The sequence below is a fragment of the Electrona antarctica genome (assembly GCF_951216825.1).
Source record: "Electrona antarctica genome assembly, chromosome: 8".
In the NCBI taxonomy this organism is placed as follows: Eukaryota; Metazoa; Chordata; class Actinopteri; order Myctophiformes; family Myctophidae; genus Electrona; species Electrona antarctica.
This window is the reverse complement of record NC_136789.1, coordinates 20,956,116-20,982,451: the sequence shown is the minus strand read 5'-3', so window position 1 is coordinate 20,982,451 and position 26,336 is coordinate 20,956,116. Positions and strand designations below refer to the sequence as shown.

Here is a 26,336-nt window from a genome sequence, read left to right as displayed (position 1 = left end):
GTTTCTCGTGGTGGGGGGGCTTCACACCGACATGGCGACCCCTCCTCCTCCAACTCACTGACCAACGCGCATACGGACCGTGCTTCCTTTGATAAGAGGCTCAGGCAGAGAGCCGAATACCGCATGATCGGATCTCGGATGGTTTCTTAATCCCCGCTTGTTTGATCGTCGTGAAGACTAGAGTACTAGACTTGCATTTTGAAAAGAAATCCGACAGGAAGTTACCCCGCACCGGATAACAGCTTGACGCTGTGCGCTGGGTAGTGTGTGTGCTGGTGTGTGTGTGTGTGGAGGCTGATCACATATCGCATTCCAACGTGAACGAAATGTAACCGAGCGGGCTACAGTGTTTCAAGTCGTCTCAACCGCACTGAAAGGATACATTACAATGTCCAATTTTAAGGACACAAACTCATGTCCTGATGGGTACCGGGCTTTGAATACAAGTGAACTTCAGGAGCTCCTGCAAGATGAGGATAAAATGGATCAAATTATTCGACTAAATGAAAAGGTAATTTTTTCCCTCTCTCCTTTCCACGAAGAAGCAAACTGACAATCAAATAAAGTGTTGCTTTGATCTTTCTCCCTTTTCCAATTGAATGGAGTCATAACTGGCAGTGATCAAGCTCGGTTTTCTAACAGCTATTCGTTATATTAGTATTAGATGGCTCATGTACATGGCACATGATGTGCACGATCCGCTTTACAAAGCTCATCGAATGACTGCGTGTCTGAGGGCTGGATTCTTCTTTCGTTTTTTCAACCCCAAATTTGGAACATGTGTTAATGTCATGTTTTCCACCAATAATTCACAAAATAATATGTTTTTGATTCACTGATGGACTGACGGACTGTTGTTTTACCTCTCAATGCATGGAAGATGCCCCAACCCCCACCCAATGTATACACACATTTAATATGCCAACAAGCTATACGTTTCCTGTCTATATCTACCCTTGCCGAGAACAATAAAGCTCATTGTAGATAGGAATGAGCATGGTCTTGTATTGTTTTTCCCCCTTCTCAGCCATTATTGACCATTATGATCACAGTTCACAGATTTTTGGCTGAGTGTCTCATAAGCTATTAGGTTATAATATTGTCTCTGTTAAAGAGTAAACTGTGCTTATTATTCAGGGTGTGCCTCGTTTCCTGGGTTCAGTTCTGACCAAGGCAAGGCATGATATTTGAAACCTACCTCTGATGAAGAATTTATTGGAAAGAAAGATGCTGCCTTGCCACAGTGGTCACCTATCATCAAGAGGTCATACAATTCTCCCTCGGGAGCTGGACAGTTACCTAGGATTCTCAGCAATAGGGTTCGGTGTGTATTCAGCCAGGGTGTGTGTACCATATAACTGTAATGAACTAGTAATATAATACCAATGGTTGGTAGAGAATAGAGATAGCCTACGACATGTACCCCGTCTGTCACGCGTATTTTTCCAGCAAACATCAGCGGAGTGCCTGCTGTGACTCTCTCCCATTACCCCTTAGCTCACGCTGTTATGTCTGCTGGCTGTGGTGTGACTGACACTGCATAGTTGTGGTGGTTGGGCTCATTGTGCGACTGGCTCCATCGCCACTCTCACGAGCCAGCGGAGCACTGCTGCGCTTCATTAATGTTCTTGGGTCTCCGGGGGCAACGGTTTTAAGGGGATCATTTATGGGACAAAAAGATGAATGCCTGCTTTTTGCCTCACTAGCCACTGGTAAACCCCCCTCTGGCTTAACAAGAATGCTTGGAACAGGGGTTGTCCGCTACCTGCCTGTCTAAACTGTCACCCTCTGCTGATGTCACGGTATTTGACAAAAGCCTGGGATTTGCAAAGCCAGTGGACTGCACTGTTCCTCCTTTAACTGGAGACATTCAGTCACTGTAACTCACAACAAGTGTTGCAACAGATTGAACAGAAGAACCATGAGCTCTCAGGGCCCTCTTAATTAGAGAGTCTCAATAAGCAATTATTAACAATTTAGATATAAAGCAGACACTCTTATCCAAACAAGTGCAACATCTGAGTAAATGGCATGAACTTTAGTCAACAAATGGCAGGGTAAATAGTCTTGAGTGCAAAAAAGACAATTTAATGCTGCAAAGAATCCAGGATACCGGGTAAACATCAAACATATACTATGTAAACATTCTTAGCATTTATGGTCAAGCAGAAACAAATAGAAAAAAGCGCACCTTGGGAGGGCCAGGCGGTGTTGCCCACCCGGTTGCCCTGCAACCTTTGGAAGTCAGTCATAGCATATTGAAATAGAATATGAAAATCACACCCGTGTGAACTGAGTGGTGCTACTCCGTGTGGGGGTCCCTGGAACTTTCAGACCCACAGGAACGTGTCCAGGGTGGCGGGCCGGTTCCGGCGAGCTGCCCTGCGTCCGAAACGGTCAAGAAATGACAGAGCTACTGTGTGCTCAGTGGCCTTGTGGTTAGAGTGTCCGCCCTGAGACTGGGAGGTTGGGGTTCAATCCCCGGCCGGGTCATACCAAAGACTCTAAAAATGGGACCCTGTGGGACCCAGTGCCTCCCTGCTTGACACTCAGCATCAAGGGTTGGATTGGGGGTAAGTCCCTGCGACATACTAGCGCCATGTCCAGGGGGTGTACTTGTACATCAAGCTGCCTCACGCTACAGAAACAGGAGAGCTCATGGCTCGGCAAGGCTACTTACTTACTACTGTGTGGGGGGTCCCTGGGGGGTCCCCAGAACATCCCAGAATGCACCCCGGTTCCGGCGAGCCGCCCCACGCCTGAAACGGTTGAGAAATGACAGAGTTACCGTGTGGGGGTCCCCAGGGGGTCCCTTTACTGTACTGTACTGTCACTGTAGGTACTGTACTGTCACACCCGAAATCATCGTGTGTGTGTGTGTGTGTGTGTGTGTGTGTGTGTGTGTGTGTGTGTGTGTGTTGCTGCTCGGACGGACCCAGGGACCCATGCAGGGACACACATAGCACATGGAGTGGTGCAAATGTGACTGACACGTCACATAATTCCAGAGATAATGTGTACCAATTTGCATGAGTTTTGGAAAAACTTTTGTAGGACTAGTAGCAAAAACTATGTTTTGAAGAAAACTGATTGTAGGACCTAAAACGTTAAGGGGGCTGTTATAGCACCACCATGAGGCCGATTTGAAAGATTTGGGTTGGTGATTCTTCCTTGACCTACCGTACTACAAATGGTCATGCAAAGTTTCCCATCGAACAGTCAATCGGTGCAACATAGTTGCTCACGATGAACGGACGGAAGTACGGACAAACAGATAGTCTCTGACCTTCGGATGTCTGGACTATAACAAAACATATAATAACAAATAACCAACAAATAACTATGTAGCCTATCTAATCTATCTATCTATCTATCTATCTTGAAGGTGAGGTGGTGTTTGTTTTCAGACTGCGGCGGGAGACCAACATGACCAGGGGTCAGCAGCATTATTCCGAGGGCGCATTATTCCGACGGGCGGCGTGTGGGTCCGACCCGCCTAATTTTTAACCCTGCCTAGCCTCGCGTAGCGATACTAATATGATGTAATATCACTGTGTGGATATTAGTCTCGTTCCTCAGTGTTAAATTTGTTCTGCAATGTTCTGTCCCATATTTGAATACTGGGTCCTAGTTGGTTATAGCCTGGTTCCAGACAAATTTGGCTGGCTCGTCAGCATTTCGGCCGTGAAGTCCACAATTGAGAGGGACCAGACTTAATCTGCCTGGGGCAATATGCATTGCAAAGGCAGATGAAGACTGGCTACGCGAGGCTAAACCCTGCCCCCTAACCGCACGTGAACCCACGTTGTCTGACTAATGTGCCATCGGAATTACGAGCAGATCCCCATGACCAGTCAGTTCTGTAGGAGTTCAGTGTCTTAAATTGTTTAAAGTAGACGGCAGACGCCAGAATCTACCTTTAAATTGTCAAAGGTATAACAAAAACACATATTTACTTTATTTCATGCCACCAATCATGCAGAACCACAGAAGAAAACAGTGTTGCAGCAATTCATTCACGGACAGACTTGCTGGAACAGGACTCCAAATCCAAAGTGTTCCCAGAGTGTCATTTGTCTGCGACCGTAAATACTGTCAACTCTGCTTTACAGTCAGTGCATCAAAAATACAAGCGCTGGGCCCCAGAGGGCGACTAAAGGGCTTTGTTTTATAAACGGGCTGGACCAGTCAAAGCAGGAAATGGAGCATCTGTTTCAATTCCTGTTTAGGAAAGAAACAGTGTGGATAATTGGGGATATGGGCTGGAATGAGATGCGTTATACTGTTTATAGTCACAGGAAATTGTGAGAGAACAGCAGATCTGTAGCAGCCTATCTGCATGGCATGCACACATGCTTCTTTTGCTTTGGGTCTGCATTCTGCAAATTCTTCTGAATCTTGGATGATGAATGCCCCACAAACATCCATTAGAAGAGCCAAAAGTGTGCAAGAACTACACAATGCAACACTTGTGGCTGAGTGCTTGGAAATCATCCTTGGCTCTAATCTAGAGGGAATTACTTTTAAGAGAAAAAAAGCGGTGATGAACATTTTGTGGATTAAGGAATGCTGAGGTGATGGTCTCTTCACATGAGGTTGGTTTATTTGTTTGCTGAATTGCAGAACCTCACAATGTATCATCAAGTTGCTCTTGAAACAACTAGACTTTATCGTCTGCTGTGATGCAGTGATGTAGTCGTGTTAGTAAGGCGTAATGCAGGATAATGATGTTAGACATTTCTATAGTTATACATAAAATAATATAAGAAATAAATCAGTTATTGGTTTACTCATTGAACTTGAATATATTCTATTCTTGTTAAAGTGACCGAAGATTGTGATATTTTCTTAAATGACTTCTAAACGTAGGACTGCATAGTTAATTAATAATTATGTAGTATCAATTTCAGCTCCCACGATTGACAGTAAGCTGAAATTAATTACAGTACATCAATATGCATGGCATCAAGTGCTTTAGAGGTGGCTGTATGAAATCAATCACTCCCATTTACATTCTTTGGGTTTTCACACTGAGCACTGTGACCAGCCACAGCTGCTCTCTGTTTTGGCTGTGTGAAGCTTGTTCGTCTCTGCACACATCCGCTGATACATGTGATTAAGCATGTGCCTACAGAAGGGAACTAAGCCGGCTGCTTGCTCACGCCTCATCTAGGAGAAGAGTAGTTTGGCGCTTCAGCTTCTGATCAGGGACAATTGGGCACCTCCAGCTAAACTGCTAGAGAACGGAAAGACCCGCTGATAGAGAGGCCAAAGCGTACCAAAGCTAACATACAGGGAGTTATTGTTTTTGAATAGACACATGAGCATTGTCATATACCGATTGTAAATATTTCAAACCAGTTACAAACCAGATGGTGTCATAGCTGTCATAACTGTGCAAGCGTTCCTTAAGGGGGTTTTCAGCACCTGAAATGTGATAATAAAATCCAGTATGAGCCCCTGAAGACTATGGCAGGTGCAGCTCATGGTCCTCTTGCCACACAGACATAATATACACCAGGCCACTGTTTGATCCTTATTTACACATTTACAGCAGTGTGATGTATAAAGACACGGGCTATGATTGCACAAGGATTACTGCCGAGATAGAATTGCTTGTCGCAGAGACTAAACACAACAAATATACTGTATACCACAATGGTATATTGTAGTTGTGTTGTCCATCAAGTATGGGAAACAACCTGTGACATCCCCTCACATGAGTGTGTGCACTGAATGATAATATTATTATCATATCATCTAGATATGAACATGCTATACAGTACCAGTAAGACGCCCTGAGGGCGAGAAGCGACCTCGCCCTGAAGGGAGAGGTTGTGTGCACGCATCCGCCTGGGTGGCGGTAGACGGCTGGGCGAGCGCTTGGGCATGGGGGGTCAGCTCAATATATGGAATAAATGCTGTACTGGCCATATATGGAGCGTGTCTTGAGTTTACAGGGTTTGATGAGGTCAGATCAACATATGGAATGTCAGAACAGGTCAGCTCCATATATGGAGATCTAAGGCAGCGGGGGCAGTGTCTTGAGTGTACAGGGTTTGATGAGGGCCCAGGTAGGGCTAAAGTTTTGGGCCTGTTGAAAACTAGTTTCCGCCAACTGCCGGGCACGGCTGCACAAATAACTTTGGGGCGGGCCCGTCTAGAGTTTGAATGGACAGGTATCAGTCAAAAGGGAGACATCGAAGAGGAAGGACGAGTGGGGAAGAATCAACATATGCAATGTCAGAACAGGTCAGCTCCATATCTGGAGAATTGGAGATCTAAGGTTTTGAGGTTTGAGGTCAGATGTAGAGTTGCTGGCCGGCTCCATATATGCAGATCTAGGTGATGATCCAGTCTTCTCCATGTATGGCTATCCAGGGTTTGATGAGGTCAGTGTCATGATCTTCATAGACGGCCATATATGGAGCGTGTCACAAGGCGTGACTGGCTGTTTCATCATCAGCTCATTCAACGCCCTTTCCCTGTGCGTCGTGTAGAAACACACTATTCAACTCTGTCACTGGTGGGAGTGTGCGTGAGACGAGCACAACTGCGGCGGTTTCACAGGACATATTCACTCACCTTTTATTGAAAATGATTACCGTATAGGAGACAGTGATTACCGTATAGGAGACAGTGATTACCGTATAGGAGACAGTGATTTTCTCTGACCAGTGTAAGTAGTAGGAAGTAAGCATTTGAAGTCCGGTTGTAGCAACATTGGCTTGTAATATGCCATTACTTGAAGTATGCTCAGATTCACGGTTGCTACATTTAAAATCAAATAACAAGAGTGAATAGTCATATTGTAAATCGGATCACTATTGAGATATTTTATAAGAATCGAGTGTAATGCATTTCCGCTCCCCTCTGGTCTAACCAACTAGACTCTAGACTATGTATTTTCCTGAAATGCAATAACCAAACCTGTTCATTGACAGTACTAACTCATTGAGACAAATGATGTAATCACAGTAGGTAATTAGCAAATCAGGACTGTCATTTTTGGCTTAATGATAGATGATAGATAACTACATTTCCCCCCAGCTTTAAGCCTTTAGTACCTCTACCCAGTTGTAGCCAGCTAACATTACATCACCCGTTGAACAATGATGAATGAGGTGCTGGTGTGAGAGTGCAGAACTCTTGCATTGATTTGATATTCAATATGATATACATTGACTTTGATCTAATCATTCTAATGTAAGTATGGAACAGCATAAATATTTCATAATGCATAGAGGGTTGTTGAGATTTGCAAAGCCGTTCCATGCCCATGCTAAATTTGTAATTGACTTTTTATGTTACATTGCCAGTTGATGGATGAGGCACTGGTGTGAGAGTGCAGAGCTCTTGCATTGATTTGATATGATGTACATTGACTTTGATCAAATGTAAGTATGCAACAACATAAATATTTCAGATAAACGTATGCAGTCAATGAAGTTCCATGCTAAATTTGTAATTTACATAGAGTAAAACTAATTGCAGTCGGTGCACTTCTGAAAATATCTTGAGGCCTTGAGGGGTGTCGTTGACAGGTCTTTGTAACCAGCCGATGGTACAAGAAATGCAAGAAGCCCCTGGCTCAAAGTATATGCATGGCTGTACGCTCTAATCTCCTGTCTACCATGGATTTATCTCTGCATTTATTTATTACAAATCTATCCTGTGTTGTCGTCCTGTGCTATAGATCGTTTCTTTGTCAAAGGAAGTCAAAGGAAAAGGCTGTTTGAAAGTTGAGGTTGATTTTTGTTTGGTATTCACTATTTTGTCTGATTGCCACACTGTTGCCATAGAAGCCTGTACATGCTGCCATACATATTGTCTGACAATAATAAATATTTGAAATTACCGTACATGGTAGTGAGTCTTTGTGAGCAATAACTTTTTTTAAAAATAACTTCATATTCAAAAATCCCTTGCCTTCCAAGGCAGCACTAAACTGGATCAGGCCAAGATTAAATCCTCCCAATCCGCTCTCTGGTGGGATGTTAAGGACAGGCTACATAGTTGATTGTATTTAGGACTTGTAATATAATTCCATTGATATGCATGGTTTGCCTTTTCTTTGATATTCTGTTACACAATTTCGCAGAGCAATATTTGAATAATCCTACAGGGTAGACAAAGAACAGTTCATTTCACATATTGCACATCACTAACTGATATAACTTTCCTCATCAATTGATAAGCCGTAGCTGTATAGGCTCAGGCTGTAGCTATCCAAAAATAGATGCAGAATTTGAACATAAATTATGTGCATAGTGAGAAATCCCAAATATTGACTATATGGAAATTGTGCTACATGCATGCTAATCCTTTGGTATTTAACCCATTAAAACGGGTAAACCATCTGTGTCATTTTAGATTTTAGATATATATAGCACAGCACATTGGTTGGCTACTCAAAAATAGCAGATCTACAAGCGCATAGCTATGAGCTTGTAGATCTGCTATTTTTGGAAAAACATTGACATTTGTGCCAATCTTTGAATATTATATATATTTTCATAAAGCAAACATTTTTAACTCAAAACTTTGCTTCTGGGGGTCCCTGGAACAAAGTCCTTTGAGATGTGGGTCAGTTGCCAAATACATATCATTTTGGGGGCCCTAGACATGAAAACGTTTGAGAACAGCTCACTGATATAGCAGTAACAGAACAGTGGTTCGGCTGGTTTCAGGCCGAGACCCAAATGAGAGATTAGATTTGCCTGGGACCCAAACTAGTGAAAATAGCAGATAGCAGAAGTGTACCGCGTTACAAGCTTGACAGCTTGTAGATTGGATATGTTAGGAAAAAGTCTGTGACCCACAAATGGGTCCCGACACAATGTTTGGGAAACAATGACATTTGTAGAATGGACCTCAGGTCTTAATGTAATTTGCTACAGTGTGTATTGACTGAGCTTTACATTGTTCTGTGTATGTGTTCAGTTTAAGGACGTGCAGGTGGACAGAGAGATGCTGCTCTCCTCCAACCGGACCGTGGCCGAGGACAGTCTTGCCTACCAACCCCGTCTTAACAATGGCAAACTCCAGCTGGCTGAGAAATACAGGGAGCTGTCCAACCTGACCACAGCCTGCTGGGAAAAGCACCGTAAACTTGGTGAGTTTGAGATGTGGCTGGCCTGGTGCTTCTATTAGCATGAAGGATAACAGGGAAGAACGCGGTCGAGGCGGGATTCGGGAGGACTGCTTGGCAGGGTCAATAATTTGAGTGTATCTATGGTGGAATGGAAAATATGGCCATGCCAGTACAGTTTAAGTCTGTTTCAGGCTCTTCTCTGAGCCATTTGTCTGGTGAAGGGGCTTCTTTAATATTATGATTTAAATACATTAAATACATAAATGCCATCCCTTTTTCCTGGACATATGGTTTTACAGCAATTTGTTCACGGCCACGATTCACTGCTACAGACTTACGTATACAAAATAAATAAATACATTTGGTGCTGATCGGTCCAGCAGTTTGCGAGATTAGCTCTGACACACGCACACACACACACACACACACACACACACACACACACACACACACACACACACACACACACACACACACACACACACACACACAGAACTATGCCGTAAAAACTGCGACTGAGAGGCAAGTTGATATGTTATGGTATGGGAATAAGAGAAACAAAGAAAATTACAACAACATAACTTGAAAAGTCCAAAGGAGAAGTTGTGTTATAGCTACAAAAGCTTTAAATAATTACACAAGACAAGAGGATAAGGGCCTCTACGTACGAGAGAAAGGGCTGTTTTATACTCACAAAGTATCAGTCTGTCATCAGTGTCAATGTAAAACATGACATAGTTTTTGTCACCCAACACGACAGAGACTATTAAACAGCCTTAAGATGATGAATCCAGTCTTCTCTAACTGAATTTGAGTTATAGAAATAGCTAATAATCACATGATTCGGCCGGGTATACTACATCAATTATTCTTCTCAGTTACATCAGCTCATACCTAGAGATTCAAGAGATGTTATTATTGCATAGATGTACAAATACGTGCACTGTGAAATTGAATTCCATGCATATCAAAGCATGTAGAAGAGATTGAAACCCCCAGTGTTTAGCACCCTGCTCTCCTTACAGTCCATCTCCTCCCTTTCCTATGATGCCATCAGTCATACATTCATTGGAAGTAATTTACCCATAGTGCTCTGGCCTTCACAGCCATAAGAGAAATATGAAATATTTGTTGACTGCCTTAGCCTTGGCTCCACTCTATTCCCCTCTTCCTTCCTCTATGACATTGTGTACCCTACATCGAGTGGTGCTGCAAATCTGCCTTTCAAAGGCCTTTTGTCTGAGGGGGGGACGGACGACAAATACGAGTTTCACATGACTGTACAGAAAGGCTTCAGAGTGTCAATGAGACAGACTTCTTCAACCGCTCAGTGTAAGCTCCAGTGTGGTCATGGGAACAGAGTGGGGTATATCAAATACCAGTAGGGAGCTCGGAGTGGTTGTCATGGAATTTGAGTGGTGGGAAGGGGCCTTGTCTTTGTTTTTGCAAGTCATGCTTCTGACAGTGGCTATATGTGGGGGAGCTTTGGGCAGAGGGAATATATATTTTATATATATAAAATATATAGTTTTATATTGTTCTTAAACTCTTGTGCCTCATGGCTGAACTGTTGAAATTCTTGAAATGGTTGTCATACCGTAAGCAGGTGATATAAGGTCTCCAAACTCCTTTATGCTTTTTTGGAGGGAGGGAGGCCTGTGCTCCTTGCACCAATTACCGAGTGTAAACTTTATGGATCAGACACAACACAAAGTTGAATCTGTTCTGACCTCCCCGGTGATGTGGTATGTGTTTGAATGAGTGCACACTCCTCAGACAGCTTCAGCTGCTTCCCAATGATGGAAGGTGGGTGGAATGTTAAACTTCCTGTCAACACACACACACACACACACACACACACACACACACACACACACACACACACACACACACACACACACACACACACATGGTACCAGCAACGCCAACATAGCAGGATGGGTGGGGGGCCTTCCTTCCTCTGTGTAACATCTGATTCTCGTTTGGGGCTGCAAGGGAGGACAAAACGTCAACGAGGAGGATTTCTTGAGGCGAGTAATTGTGGCAGAGACAAAACTGTGTTCCGGGTAAGGGCAGACAGCTGTATTGTGTAATGCAGCCTGATGACAGCAGAGGAAATCTACTAGAGAGAGACGTGGAAATGTGCTCAAGTACGCCACTGTCCTCAGGTGGAACTACAACCTTGGAATGTTATCCTCTCTTCATTTTACAGTGCTAATTTCCCCGCTGCCAGCCAGCATTACAATCTAGAATTCTTCCCACAACATATTTGCCCTTCACACTGTTGCTAATTAATGCCACTGACTCTAAAGGCTTAGAGATTCATAATAAACCTACTATGCTCATTAGTGTGTACACGTTAATACACTGAAACACTAATGCTTATTTTATACTCGTACGATGGTGTCACCCAACAAAAATAGCACATGTACAAGCTCGTAGATCGGCTATTTTCTACGCACGTCACCATCATACAATGAAATATAAATCAGTCAGTTAACAGTCCAGTCCTAAAACACTGGACAGCCAGTCCTACACAGTAAGACTGTTGTATATAGACAGAACAGAACAGAACAACAGACAATAGTTGCGAACAGCCACTTGCATGTTCAGGCCAACAGAAATGAATCTACAATGGTTAGGCTTGTCTTACCAATGTCTTGTTGTCACAAATTTATTTTTCTTTTTGGGAGTGGTTATTATCAAAGCTGGATTAAGTCTTTACTGGAAACACCCTCATACCGGATTTAACAGGGGGAATGGTGCGTGTTTACTAAAGCTTTGATGATAAATCCCACCAAGTCTAATGTAACAAGTTCCAGCCAGACAAAAGGAAGCCATCGCCTCTTTAGCTGTAGGACAAACACAACCATGAGCTCTAAGCAAGCCCAATCTAATGCTATTGTATTCACATGTGAATGACACTCGTATCATTTCACTGACAGTCATTAATTAAGTGGCTGAAGGAAAGTGTCCGTGACATAGAATTTTCCCCCTGGGGATTAATAAAGCAGCATCACCATCATCATCATCAACACTTTTGTGGATTAGAACAATCTACGTTTGTAGATTTCTACATGGCCCTATTCTGGATGCACAACACTGTCTTCCCACTGAAAATAGGGTAAATCATCTGTCTTTTTAGAAGCTAATCAAGCTATGCAGTACAGTAGTAAATAATATATATAAAGGAGAGAGGGTTAATTAGGGCAGTTAACAAAGAGCAGGAGCAGCTTGCTGCTGTCCCAGTGGGACACTCTCTCCCGACCAACAATCAGATGGAGTTAAATGTGATGTCCACTGGACCACACGTTAAGAGGAAAGGTGATGTGCTGAATTTTACACACAGTTGAGTTAAAGCAATGAATAAAATGCAGTTTTCTTTTGACCAATCTATATGGTAGAGCAGTGGTTCTCAACCTTTTTGAGCACTGGACCACAAGCATGTGGGTGTGCGTGTGTGCGCATGCGTGTGTGTGTGTAAATGGTAAATGGTGCATTTATATAGCGCCTTTATCCAAGGCGCTTTACATAGATTGTGCATTACATTCACCCATTCACACACACATTCATACACCGATTGCGGCGGAAGCCATGCAAGGTACCAACCAGCACATCGGGAGCAATTTGGGGCTCAGTGTCTTGCCCAAGGACACTTCGACATGTAGACAGGAGGAGCCGGGATTCGAACCGCCGACCCATGGATCATTGGACGACCTGCTCTACCTCTTGAGCCACAGTCGTGTGTGTGTGTACACTGTACAGTATATATTATCCATTGAGAAATTTAGAACCTTGTTGTTTATGTAGGACAAGTGCTATTGCCTGAAGCTCAAAGCGCAATATCTCCCTGCCTGTCTTAGCTCCGTTTTAGAAATGTCTTTTTCCGGTATTCCCGCACACGAGACCCGGGTTCCAATCCTGGGGATGCCAAGGACATAAATCATATTAGATTATAGATTTAATGCTAAATTGTCTACAACTAGCCTCTGTTTGGTGAACGTTAAGGCATTTACAGTCAAAGCACCCCACCACTTCCTAATTTTCCTTTTACCATCCTGGTCCATGAAGGGTTAAGTGTATGATCTCCTTCCTCAGGATGCCAGGGAATGTTGCTTAGGGCCACGTGCTGCTTCCTCCCTCGCCTCTTTGAACTTCAAGTAGCTCCTCTCTTGCTCATCTCCTGAACCTATAACACAGTGGTTCTCAACCCATTTCATATCAAGGCCCATTATTGTCTCCACCAGCCGAAGGCATGGGGAGAGTATGTTTTGCACTGTGTGTGTGTGTGTGTGTGTGTGTGTGTGTGTGTGTGTGTGCGCGTGTGTGTCCGTCCGTCCGTGTACACTACAGCTAATCTCCGGCACCTTTGGCCATTCCCACTATGCCGAGGAAGAAATGCCACTTGAAAATGTACACATCAGCCATATGGTGGCGCTATAACTGGCCCATTCGTGTTTTTACCTATAACATGTGTTGTATGCATGTGTTGTATGGAGAATATAGGTTGCTAACTTCAGGAAAGAGATATGGTGTACCAGCATACAATAAGGTCAGACTAAAGAGGTCCTTTGTCCACCAGTCGACCTTGAGGCTTAATCAGGAGTTGTAGTAGCCACGGGGTAATCTAAGCGGTGGATATTGCTCTTGTCTTCATGTCTTTATGTATGTAAATTGTCTTGTTCTTTGTGTTATGTCAAATGTGTGTATATGTGTTCTGCATACTTGGCTGCTGGGTCGCAAGACAAATTTCAGTGTGATCATATATCAACACCACCGATCTGTGTAAAACTTTGTATGCACACTCCCTAGGGGCAAAGGAAACCTGCGACTTATGTAAAACAAAGTTTTTGATATTACTCCTTTTTATCCAAATATCGCATAAATCGGTACACACGAGACATGATCTCTATAGTCATGTGATCAAGACGGGTCTGTTTGATTTCTCATATTCCATCCTGATTGTTTTGAAGTTTTCAGGAGTGACCTGTTTTGTACAAAATGCCGTAAATCATGAACACAGCATCCAATTGGGGTGAAACATGTGTGGTTACCAACTCTCCATCATTTAGCTGGGGACCACCTGGATCTCTCCTCAAGGACCACTGGTGGTCCCCAGACCATTGGTTGAGAACCACTGCTATAACAGCACCAGCAAACCCACTACCACTATTACATTGGTTCATGTAAGATTTGTCTGCTCACTGATTGGAGGGCTCCTCTAAAATTGTGGTGACGTAATGCCACATTCTTCCATTTTAAGCCTTACAGTACCCTGACAACCTTAATATACAATTATATGGCTGGTAATCCAGTCTGGCAGTGTGCCGCGGGTTCGACTCCTGATCCCGACGGCCTTTACTGCATGTCACCCCCCCATCTCTCTCCCCATTTCCTGTCAGCCTACTGTCTGTCCCTCCATAAAAAAATAAATAAAATAAAGGCGAAAGCCACAAAAAAAAACATTAAAAAAAAATATATATATATACAATTATTTCATAGAAATATAATTAATTTTGAGGTAATTAAATTCCTCTTAATTGTTTGACCAAATCGTCTGTGTTGTGCTTGTGCTCTTCTCTCTGTGACGATTGTTTTCATCCTGTTTTGTGTCTGACAGAACAAGATGAAGCAGCGTTTTAATTGTGCATGCATGGCTATAATTTAATGCTGAACAACAACAAAATTTCCTCAAAATCGATCGATTACAATTTTAAATCAAAGTACAGTATGTGTGGATTTCCTCCATCAACATTTATTTAGAATTGTATAATTCTAAAAATGTGACCTGATTTGGAGGTCAAACTTTCTATTTGAATACAATTAGTTCAATACAATAATTATATAACCTTAACCAGTCACTACAGGAACAGATGCACTCCCTATGGTTTTAGAGCAAGAATAGTGATCAAATGTGACAAAAGATGATTTGTTTTGACATGTCTAGCCCTGTCCCAGGATAAATTTGTGGTTAATTATGTTTTATTTGAAATTAACACCATATAAGAAGTCAGGGATTCATCTTGTAATGTTACTGAATTATCATATGAAAGGACTATACGTGATCATCAACTGACGTGATTTAACAGTGGTGACGAGTAACCCCTGTGAAATAATGGAGGACAGGAGGAAATAACCAGACTTGATGTTTATGCATTATTTTACATTATTATTTGAGTGGTGCAACCACTCCAAGGAACAGCAATGTCTGTGTTAACCTACCTATGTGTTCATGTGTCCGTTCACCTACCTATGTGACTATGAGCACCAGTACCAATGAGTACCAAAAGTGGCGCTGTTGTGCCAGAAACAGAGAGAGAGAGATAGTGCTGCACTGTTGCCTGCTAATGAGAGACAGAGAGAGAGGGGAGGGGGGGGGGGGGGAGTTGCACCACTCAGTTCACACGGGTGTGATTTTTCCTTAACTTCTGACATTTAGGAGAATGATAGAGAAGTATTTGAATAATCAATCTACACAGTCTTTAAGCTCTCCTGTGAAGTGTGCAGCCATGGGATGACCATTTAATTGTTGCACTCTGCAAAGCCCTATTTAGTATCTGCACTATGTGTGAGTGTAATCGGCAGCAGATAGGTATAGCCCGGCACGCCGAACAGCTTTTCTTCGTTTGAGGTTGAGTTGGTGCCATTTGGGGAATAATAAAGATATAACTCTGAGTACACTGCAACTGCATCCATATGTTTGTTTTGTTTCATTGCTAACTGGCTCCCTGCAGCAGGCATGCGATCAATCAACACCACTGATATCTAGCAGCCTTTGACAAGAAGTAAGGTCACTGGCAGTTCAGTACAGATAAATCCATTTCTGCAGTAGGCTGGGGTAGAAGATGCTATTTTATGGTGTTAAAGAAGTTGGGCAGAAATGCCTCAGGACTTCTGACTTCTGTGAAAGTGTCCTTGAACAAGCGACTGAAGCCCTAAGCCTAACGGCTCCCGATGAGCAGGTTGGCAGCTGTGATACACTGTAAAGCGCGTTGGTATAAAGGCGCTTTAGAAATGCAGATAATTTAACATTTACGAGACAAAAACAACAACGTAGGCATGACCCTTAATAAGTGATTATTCAGCTTATGCGCAATTGAACATGAATTGAGTTTGACCCTAATCACAGTCACGATAATAAAACTAAATGTCAAGCAATGTACTTGTGTGCCACTGTCGGTGTGAGCTTCTACTGTATACCACTTCATGGCTGTAGACATGTCTAGTTGCCTACAGCAGCCTGGAAACATGACGAGTCTGTCATTTGCTTGGCATTGCCAGGCTATGCCTACAGTGACTTTGACAGCAAGACAGGTTCAGCGTAGGGTTTAAGGCACCATAATAAATCAACATTAACGCACCATAATAAATCAACATTAACACACCATAATAAATCAACATACATATCTAACACGGCTTCAATGCAGGTGATCAGTAGAGGGACCTAATTACATAGATTAGCATCAAGGTTTGTCATCATCAGCCTAGCATCTGTAGACTGGATCTGTCTTATCCTGTACCCCAGGGTGCCCTTGGCCATTTTGCAAGTTGAGATGAGCTGTTGGCGCACACACTTTTGTTGGTTTACTTTGCGAGAAGAAAAGGTTTTCAAAAGTTGAATACAATTACAGCGCAGAATTTACAGCACCTCACAGTTTCAGTAAAGTACCACCCAATACTGTGCTAGAGACATAGCATCCACCCAATACTGTGCTAGAGACATAGCATCCACCCAATACTGTGCTAGAGACATATCATCCAATACTGTGCTAGAGACATAGCATCCGCATTTTCTGTCACGAGAATGTCATAATGGCTAGAATTATACTCTAAATCAAAAGTACAAGTACATGCATTTTACAATGCTCTAATCCAAATCCAATAGCTATTCCTGACCTTAAAAGATTTATTATAGTGCCTCAGGAGGTGGAGGGGCCGCTTGGGAATGGGAACGCTCCCGGTTCGATCCTCATGGTTAGTGCCAAAGTGACCTTGAGCACGACACTGAACCCCTAACTGCTCCCGAGGAGCAGGTTGATGCCCTGTATGGTTTCCTCTGCCGTCGGTGTGTAATTGGTGAATGCAATGCATATTACTTTGGGTAAAGGTGCTATATTACGACGGCTAAATTGATTTGAGATCCCTTTGATATAGGTACCTGCTCGCTCTGGATTAAGAGCGTCTGCTAAATGCCTAAATTGTAAATTGTAAATTGTAAATTGTACCTGTATGTTACTCTAGTCTAGTATACTCCATAGCACCATTCACCGCGTACTAGATTGCATTAGCATCCCCCTCTTAACGCGCACACACACACACACACTCACACTTTGCTCCAACCCCCAAAGATGTAGGTCACACACAGCTGCTCTAGGAGTATTTGTTTGCCTGGCTGTCACCTCCTATTACACCCCCATCTCCAACAGCTGCGATGTGGGGCTGCGCACAAGACCATTCTCTCACGCATGCTTGGTCCTTAGTCTAGCCCGATTACTCGACAGTCAAACGTGGAGTGCTATATTATTAATATGGGTGTGGATGAACATGTAGGTGCATCTTTGAATATTAGTTGTGCTCCAACAGTGCGTTGCCATTTACGGTAGATTCAGTTTTGCATTGAGACCAAGTCGGGACACTGTATGTATTGTAAAACTAACAACATTCTTCTATTACCCACTTTCAACCAAAATATTTTGAAAAACAATTTCAAAAACAGTGAAAATAGCAGACCGTACAAGCTTCTGCTACTTGTATCTGCTACTTTCACTATTAGTTGTATGTATGACAAAGAATATAAGTGCTGAAGTTATTTGCTCGTAACACTGGGCACAACCACTAGTTGAGAACTTAAGCACTGCTTTCGAAGAGGAACCTCTAGAGATGCTGAGTGGGCAGCAGCGTGTGACAAACATCAACCATTTTGTCATCATCAGATAACCTCCCCCCCCCCCCCCCCCCCCCCCTGCCACTGTGACCTCTGTCCGAACCTTACCCCTGGCAAAGTTCAACCAGAGGACTAGATCACAGCAGGGCACGTGACCGCTTTACTTGAGGGGACAGGGGACCCTTTCTAGTCAGCTGGGCTGATCTAATACATTATGACTGCCTTCTTTCCTGGAAAGTGAAAGATGCTCAGTGTTCGTGTGAGACACAAAAACAGAGCATCATCACAGAGCATCAGACAAAGTAACAGAGTGCCTGCGTCAACAATATAATCAAATCTAGATGTGGCACGTCTGGAATAAAAGAAAATGTTGGTACTGAGGTGGGCATAAATAAGTAATTGAAATGTGTGTATGTGCATTGGGGTGTAAGTCTCAGGGATCGGGCATCTAAGACAAGCCCCTGAGGTTTCTCTTCACCAGTGAAGTGAAAAAGAGCCCTGAAATATAAGATGATGAGTCTTACTCTTGATGGATATCTTTATATGCCATGCTTTTTTTTCTCCTCCATTTTGATCCTAGTTATACTATGCAAATATGTTGGTTACGACTCCACATGTTATTTGACCACAAACGCTAAGAATGTTATTTGGACAGATGCTATAGGTTTGACGTTTACCTGGTTTCTTTGAATAACTTAATTGTTTTTCACTATTTACACTTGCCAAGTGTTTTTGTTTGTTTTACTATTTGCACTATTTACTAAAAACGAAGCAAGACAGCATGAGCAGTGAGCTCCTCCCCACTGGGGGTGTGTTAGTGAGGACATGAACCAATGAGCAGTGAGCTCCTCCCCCCTGGGGGTGTGTTAGTGAGGACATGAACCAAAACTCAAACTCGTTACTGCATTCCCTTTCAGCACAATTGAATTCATGAATAACTCCCCTCCACTCATTTGTAAATCAGAGATGTTTCTTTTGTACTTTTTAGAGGCCCATGTCCAGAAGCACAGCCTGCAGACCGCCCAGAACCTTCTCCAAGAAGAGGTGGGGCGTGCCGAGGAGGATTCTGAGGTAATAAGACAAAACAAAACATAATAAGACAAATGGTCCTGTAGAACAAACAAGCTCTTTTTCAGCTGTGTTGTGAGAGAGCTTGACACACACACACACACAAACACTGCTGTGACGGGGGTAAGTACATCCATGCAGTAAACAACAGTTCCTCCACCACTCGTGGCTCCAAATCAATTACTCCACGACTAGAAATCAATAAAAGCCTGCAGTCCACAGATAGGTCAGGCAGCTTTTTTCATAAACCTGCCTGTGCTGAATCACTGTCCTGTGTAAGTGCTCAGGAAACGTCTGTCCATATTAGAGCAACTGTGGGTGCAACATACACAAAGCTTGTGTTTCTTGCTGTCTACCTTGTTAGTGAAGTCATGGGTTTGGTGTGATTTCAGTCTTTGTTGATCTAGAACAGGTGTGGCCAATCATGTGTTTAAGATCAAACCGGTTGACCAATCCAGTTAAAAATGTGGGCAAAAACATTCATTCATTCTTCCACCGTCCAATCACACTTCACAGTTTGCAGATTTTGTTTATTCAGGATTTCAGGGCATACATTAAATAATGACGTACATACATTTTATGTGACGCACCCATATAGAACATAAGACAATAATATATCGACATACAAATGCTATTACTGTAATTACAGGACAAGAGGTAACTCCAACTTATTGTATCAGAGGAATGGCTTAGTGCAATTGAACACAGAAATGTCTGTGGCAGCATATGAGTGATGCATCAGTGTGAACCACAGCTAACAAGATGAGGCAGCTGTAGAATGGCTTTGGGAAGAAATGAGAAGAAGGTAGAATGAGCGTAACATTTTTCATCATGTCGAATGGAAAATGTATTTGTCTCCCAAGTAACAACTGTACAGTGATGGTAAAGAAAGGGAACTTGGAAAGACACTTTCTAACAAACCACAAATTATTTGACTAGCCTAGACTTTTCCAGCTGTCAGTAAACTGAGAAAATAAAGAAAGAAACAAAAGGAACAAAATATGTACTGGATGAAGCTGTTTGATGTGCATTTCCTTTTATCTACCAATTTTATTTAAAATGTGACTACAACATGTATGGAGAAATGCATTATGCACACCAAACAGTAACAACAAAAAATGGGACCTTTAAAATATTCATGATAGTTTTCTTGCTCATGTTGTATGGGTGATTGCATTCTCGGTTATCAAAATGTAAAAATAATCTAATATATTACAGTAGTATTGTATTTCTGAGGCAAAGAGAGTCCAAACAATAGCTGCTATTGGGATTCAGTGTGAATTCAGTATAAAATGGTTCTGCAGAAACCTAGTGTGATGTCACAACTTATGTAAGTTATGTTGATAAGACGAAGGCTGTGGATGTCATCCATGAGTTCAAATTTCAAATCAACAAAACTTGTCAGCAGCGTTCCTGAAGTTTCTTGTGTTTGGCAAGAATGTGAATGTCAAAAGAGTAAAGGGTCCTTATTGTGGGTTTCTCCCCAATGTTGTTATTCTGCCAATTCCTCAACAACGCACTATACACAGTTCCTATTATTGCCAACCACCACTGTTGGCCTGGTATGGGTATAGAACTCTGATGATGGAGTGACTGACCACTTTACTTCTTTTTGAATATCTCTCCCAGTTCTGTTAACCTGCTGACAGGCACCTTAAATTGGCACGTAACCGATTTACACCCACATAATAATGATTGATTAATTAGTGTTTGGTGTTTTTTTTAAATACATGATGTCTGTGTCTCTGTGACATCACAGACTTGAATCTTAGTTCTTCCTGGACTACAATGGGCTACACCAGTGGTTCTCAAACTTTTAAGCTCGAGACCCTAAAGAGAAATATGATGTCTGCCGGGGACCCAAACTAGTGAAAATTGCAGATCTACAAGCTCGCAACGCGACTGGTTGTGTGCTTGTAGAACTGCTATTTTCACTAGTTTGGGTCCTGGGGAGAATATTTTCACTACTTATAATTATAATTATTATTCTTTTTTATTTATGAAATTTCTTAGATTTGTTTGTTGGTTTGTTTTAACATTTATATACAAAAAAATATATATACATGTTTTTTTTTAAATCATTTGAAATATATACTATTATATTTTTGGTGACTCACAATTGGGTCCCGACCCACAGTTTGGGAAACGGTGGGCTACACAGCCTGTGTATTCTGTAGTTCCATTCTGTAGTCCCTCCAACTGATGCTATTAACACATCTCTCTAAAAGGTGTCAATTACCTTTAGGCTATCCGCACCTCCACAGTGAAGGGCACTGTGACGCTCCCACAATAACATTAGAAGATGTAAACACCAACTAATGGCACTAAATATTTGCATACACAATACAGCTATTTACTTTATACTGGTTAAAACAAATGTATTAATGAACTGACTGACCTAAAACTAAAGCTACAGGAAACAGTAGTCCAAACAGTAGTCCAGGAAGAACTGAGATTCAAGTCTGTGATGTCACAGGCCTTGAAATAAGGAAACAAAAAAACAAAACAAACAGGCAGCACACAATACACATTATGTCCTCAACTTCTTTAACATGGGATTTGGATGCAAAATTGTCGAAGTTCCCCTTGAATCCCCTCCTGGCTTCCCAAAGACAAACATGGAAAATTGTGTTATTTGGCACAAGGCATCGAACCCTAATCTCCCAGGTGGTGGGTGAAAACATTACCCTTGCGCTACCCGGATGCACCTTTATCTTTGAATCATTCAGGGGACGGATACACAAACTTAGGCCGGCTCGCATGTAACACGAACAGGAGGCTTAAGTCATTGCTTTATCTTTCACAACCGGATTTGTGAAAACAAATAGTTGAGAAAAACGTGGTTGCTCACCTCTGATCTGATCTAGAGATACTCTTTGATCCTGGTCAATTTGAATATAATTCATAGCCCCTAGGGAGGCTTAAAATAAATAAATGAATACAAAGATATTAGCTGCATTTCTTTCTACCATTGTATAATAGAGTTATAATTCCCAACCACAGCCCAACCACTTCCATCTCTGGATTTAAGCTTATGTCTTATTCCCAAGGCTATAGCCAGTGCATGAAACTCAGCTGCAGTCACGGTGCTGCCTGCAGATGCTGTTTGAAGCATTTTTTCCTTTCCTTTTACCAAGTTAAATGAGGTCTCTTTTGTGCTTAGTGACAGATTCACTGTTAAGGTCTCATATCCCTAGAGGCACACGTGACACTGCTTGTCAAGGATCAAATCCCGCCAGCCTGTGATATCATACAGTACGGTTACCCCACTTTCAGCTTTCCATCTCTCTATGTCAGTGCAGAAAACCCTACTTTATTTTAAGGCTTAAGGGTGTCTGTCTACTGTCTAGACTTTGCGAGATGGAGCCCACCCCACCTCCCTGCAGTCAAATACATAACAGCACCCACAGAATTGCGATCAAATCATCATTACATTATATGAACCTTTCCGTGACACACAAAATGTACACAGTGAAAAGGATGCAAGTCTAGAATTGCACCAAAGGTCACAGATAAACAATATAAGCCTTTGTCAAAAGCCTCTTCATGAAGTTTGTTTGATCTAATTCCCATGAGTTGGAGCTCCTTTGGTTGGTTGTCCTGCCTTCTGATATATGTTTATTTGTCTACTCTGCTTTGACAGGAGCTGCTGGAGAAATTCATGGATGGGAACGTGAGCCTGGAGCAGTTCCTGGACTCATTCCAAAGCTCCAGAAAGGCCTACCACATCCGCCGGGCTCAAGTCGAGAAGGTCCAGGAGCTCAGCCAGGCCAAGCGGCAGCAATGCAAAGTTAAGAAAGCAGAAGAGCAGAAGGACAACAAAGTTCACGAGACAAAGAAAGACACAGAGCCGCACCAGGAACCCCCCCAGCGGCCCAATGGATTCATAGCCCAGGGGCCACTTCGAGTCTTTCAGCTTCGCTATGGCCTCACACCGGCCATCCTACTGCCGCTCTCTCCCCCTGCCTCTGCCCCGAGCCATCATAGAAGCATACCGGCCTCTAATTCACAGCCAGGACAAACTCAGCCCCAGCTCATCCTCAGCCCCAGCAACCCGCTTCCCGGACACGGCCAGCCTGTAGGCCTCAGGGTCATAGGGCAGTTATCAGGTGGCTGGCCAGCCAATGGGCGGCCGGTGAGGTTGCAGCAGCTTTACAGGCCTAACCCCCAACAACCCGAGCCACCATACCGATAACTGGTGGAGGAGAAGAAGAATTAGCAGGCTGAGAGCGGTCTTCCGAGACATGGGACCCGACGGTGGCCCGGCAGACTTATGTGAGCAAAGACAGACCCGGAGACATGCAGTCCCGGGGTGGAATCTTCAACATCTGTTTTTTATCCATGACATCCAAATGTTATCATGAGATATAAGTGAGTTAAATCCATGAAACTCCACATACATGGAAGAGAGAGAGAGAGAGAGAGAGAGGGAGAGAGAGGCAGCGGATAAGAGACAGGAAGAATCAGGGCATGGATATTTTTAGTTGGATTTTGTTTTCATTTGAATGTTACACTGTCAGGTTGAAACAGGGTTGTGAAGCACATCTATGATGTAAAACTCTGTAGTATGTCAAAGAGGACTGCATTGTCCATTCATAGTCATACAGCATTGAACTGAGTTGGCTATGTGAGATGCCAAGCTAGTGTCATCAGGCTGAATGATGACATCAATAAAGTCCTAGTTATGGTGTTCATTAAAAACCCCAATGGCTTTTTCATACACCAAGAAAGGCATTGGTCTATGCGTGGAGCTAATCCTCAGCATATGCATGCCAATACTAGAGACTGCAGCAGAGAATTGAACAAATTATATTATTTAGACCATATGGTATTTATTAACTGTCAGATCTGTGCAGTGTTCACAGACATTGAAAAGGTTTAGCAAATACTGCGTTGCACATGACTCTTTATGTTCTTTAATTATTATTATTTTCCTACACAATTTAGTCGTTATTATGGCATTTCCCCCCATGTGTATAGTCCCCCTCTCTGCCAACCCCTACTGTTTGGTCTGGGTAGTGTGTAGACGCGTCTCCTCCAATACATGTACAGTATGTGGCCAGGCGCTTTTCACCTGACAATGAGGAGTTTTGCAGAGAGGATTTAACGTGTGCAGAGAAACACGCTATTCCTCCCAGTTCCATCTCCCCGCTGAACAGGCACCCCGACCAACCTGTAGGATTCAGTAGAGAACGCCCTTCCCTGCCGTCCTCCTACCCAATGAACACAGCCAATGGGCTATATCCACATAGAATAACACTTCCTACTTCCGGACAAGGTTAATTAAATAAGGTTAGGAAGCGAAGACCGTGCGGTGGACTCCATGTTGCTCCCTGGAAGGAAAGAAACATGCGCAATTGAGACCAAGGAAGCTGAACCAAGGCTGAACGCGGAAGTGTTGGCTGAATATAGCCCATTGCGCATGTTTCTTTCCTTCCAGGTAGCAACATGGAGTCCACCGTACGGTCTTCGCTTCCTAACCTTGTTTAATTAACCTTGCTTCCGGACCGCTTACCTACTTTCTTCACAGGTGTTACCGATGATACTAATTAAGGCTCTGTTCCATTTAGTGTGCAGTGGTTCTCAAACGTTTTAATTTCAAGGACATGGGTCCATTTGGTTCCATTTGTACACTCTCAGAGTTACACACCCGTACAGGGCCATTTGGAACCCAGTGAGCCAATATGCACAATAGCATCACCCTGACTCTGTTTGACCAGAATGGAACAGAGCCTTCAATTAGTATCAGCGGTAACACCTGTGAAGGAAGTAGGGAAGGGGCCCAAGTTCATTCCAAAATGGCATGTGTGCATAGAGCCCATTGTGTTCTTTGGAGAGCCCGGGCCAAGCCGAAGGCATCATAGAGGAATCCAACACCAGTCTCGACGGTATTGGGAAGGAACTTTCCCCCGCGCCACCTTGAATTAATCTTTATATTCTGATACGAGTATGTTCATGAAACACCACTATTTGCTTGAAATGCCTTCCAGAGAGATGTTTTTCCTTGCCAGGATATTTGTCAAAATTAGATTGCCTTCACTTATGAACGCAGAAGAGCACCATAAACATTCTGCCATTAGTTTTTTCATAAATTATGTTGGAGCTACTATCATTGAGTGGTATATTTATTCATTTAAATCCTATTTGAAATGCCTGGCTTCAAAGGCTTGTTTATTCTGATAAATGAGCAGCTGCTTTTCCAAGGCGGCTTGTGTTTTTATTTCTCCCCCAAACCGGGAGAGGAGAGAGAGTGAATTTTAATCTCTGTGAGAACACCAGAATTTTGCAAGCCCAGTGTTGTGATTTCATATTGTAAGGAGGCCCCCTTTCCAATTTATTTCAGTCATTATCTACCCCTTCCTTTAAAGGGGAAAGCCTTGTATTTCAGTTTTCCGCTTGACTTTTTCTCCCATGACATACATTTTGTTCATAAATATGTCATGTAAGTGCATGTACAGACAGTAGAGTAAAGGAGGGAAAACCATAACAAGAAAATGCCTTCTGCATGCCAGGGCTTTAACCAAACATGCCACTTTGTTTCCACTCAGGTTTATTTGAAAAAATATAATACTGCGCGACTTTACTAGGCCGCACACTTTGCTCAGAGGTAAAGGTGAACTTGAGCTCATGGATCTGTCCCAGAGGACTCTGCTAGTGCATGCCAGAGAGACCATAAATAATGAGTTTTGCTGAAGTCGCATACTCGAACATTGTCTCTTCCCCATTGCCTCAATTTTGTTGTTGTTACACTGTGGTCTTTCTAGACAGTTTGAATCACCATGCAAGCCTATGTTTATTGTCAGTTCATTTTTTGAGATATATGGAGAAGAAAAGGTCTTAACACATTTTTTGACAGTGTCATGTCACTAATATAAGTATCAACCGCTGACAAATTGAGTGGGATTTTATCTCTTTCACTATCAAGTACTTGAAGAGAAAGAAGGAATCAAAACAATACTGCTGTGTGAATTTTACATACAATGTGGCTACTCAGCCGGACACAATCCTTCTGACTTGACCAGAACTCAACATTTCACATGGAACTATGGCTGGGGGCACTCGTATGAGATGGTTATTACGAGGTACGTCAAACAGATCAGCGAGTCTGCAAATGAAGATGAGCTAATAATATCCTTGTCAAGTCGGTTTGCTCCTGTCATCTCTGCTCATGCTATACCTCACTGCATCGTTGCAGTGTGCATGTATGTCGCAGCTGAACTGTAAGTGGTAACTGGAATATACCCCTGGCAAGACCTTCAGAATAAAATCATGTGATTCTCAGTAAAGAAA

At 42.8% G+C, this 26,336-nt stretch overlaps 1 protein-coding gene across 1 annotated transcript; it reads left to right on the top strand.

Annotated features, from left to right (window-relative positions):
- On the top strand, positions 1-26,336 carry vps37d (VPS37D subunit of ESCRT-I). Its single transcript, XM_079507917.1, has 4 exons — positions 1-511; positions 8,944-9,115; positions 18,967-19,049; positions 22,690-26,336. The coding sequence occupies exons 1-4, from the start codon at positions 389-391 to the stop codon at positions 23,239-23,241; spliced, it is 930 nt and encodes a 309-aa protein (XP_079364043.1). The 5' UTR covers positions 1-388; the 3' UTR covers positions 23,242-26,336.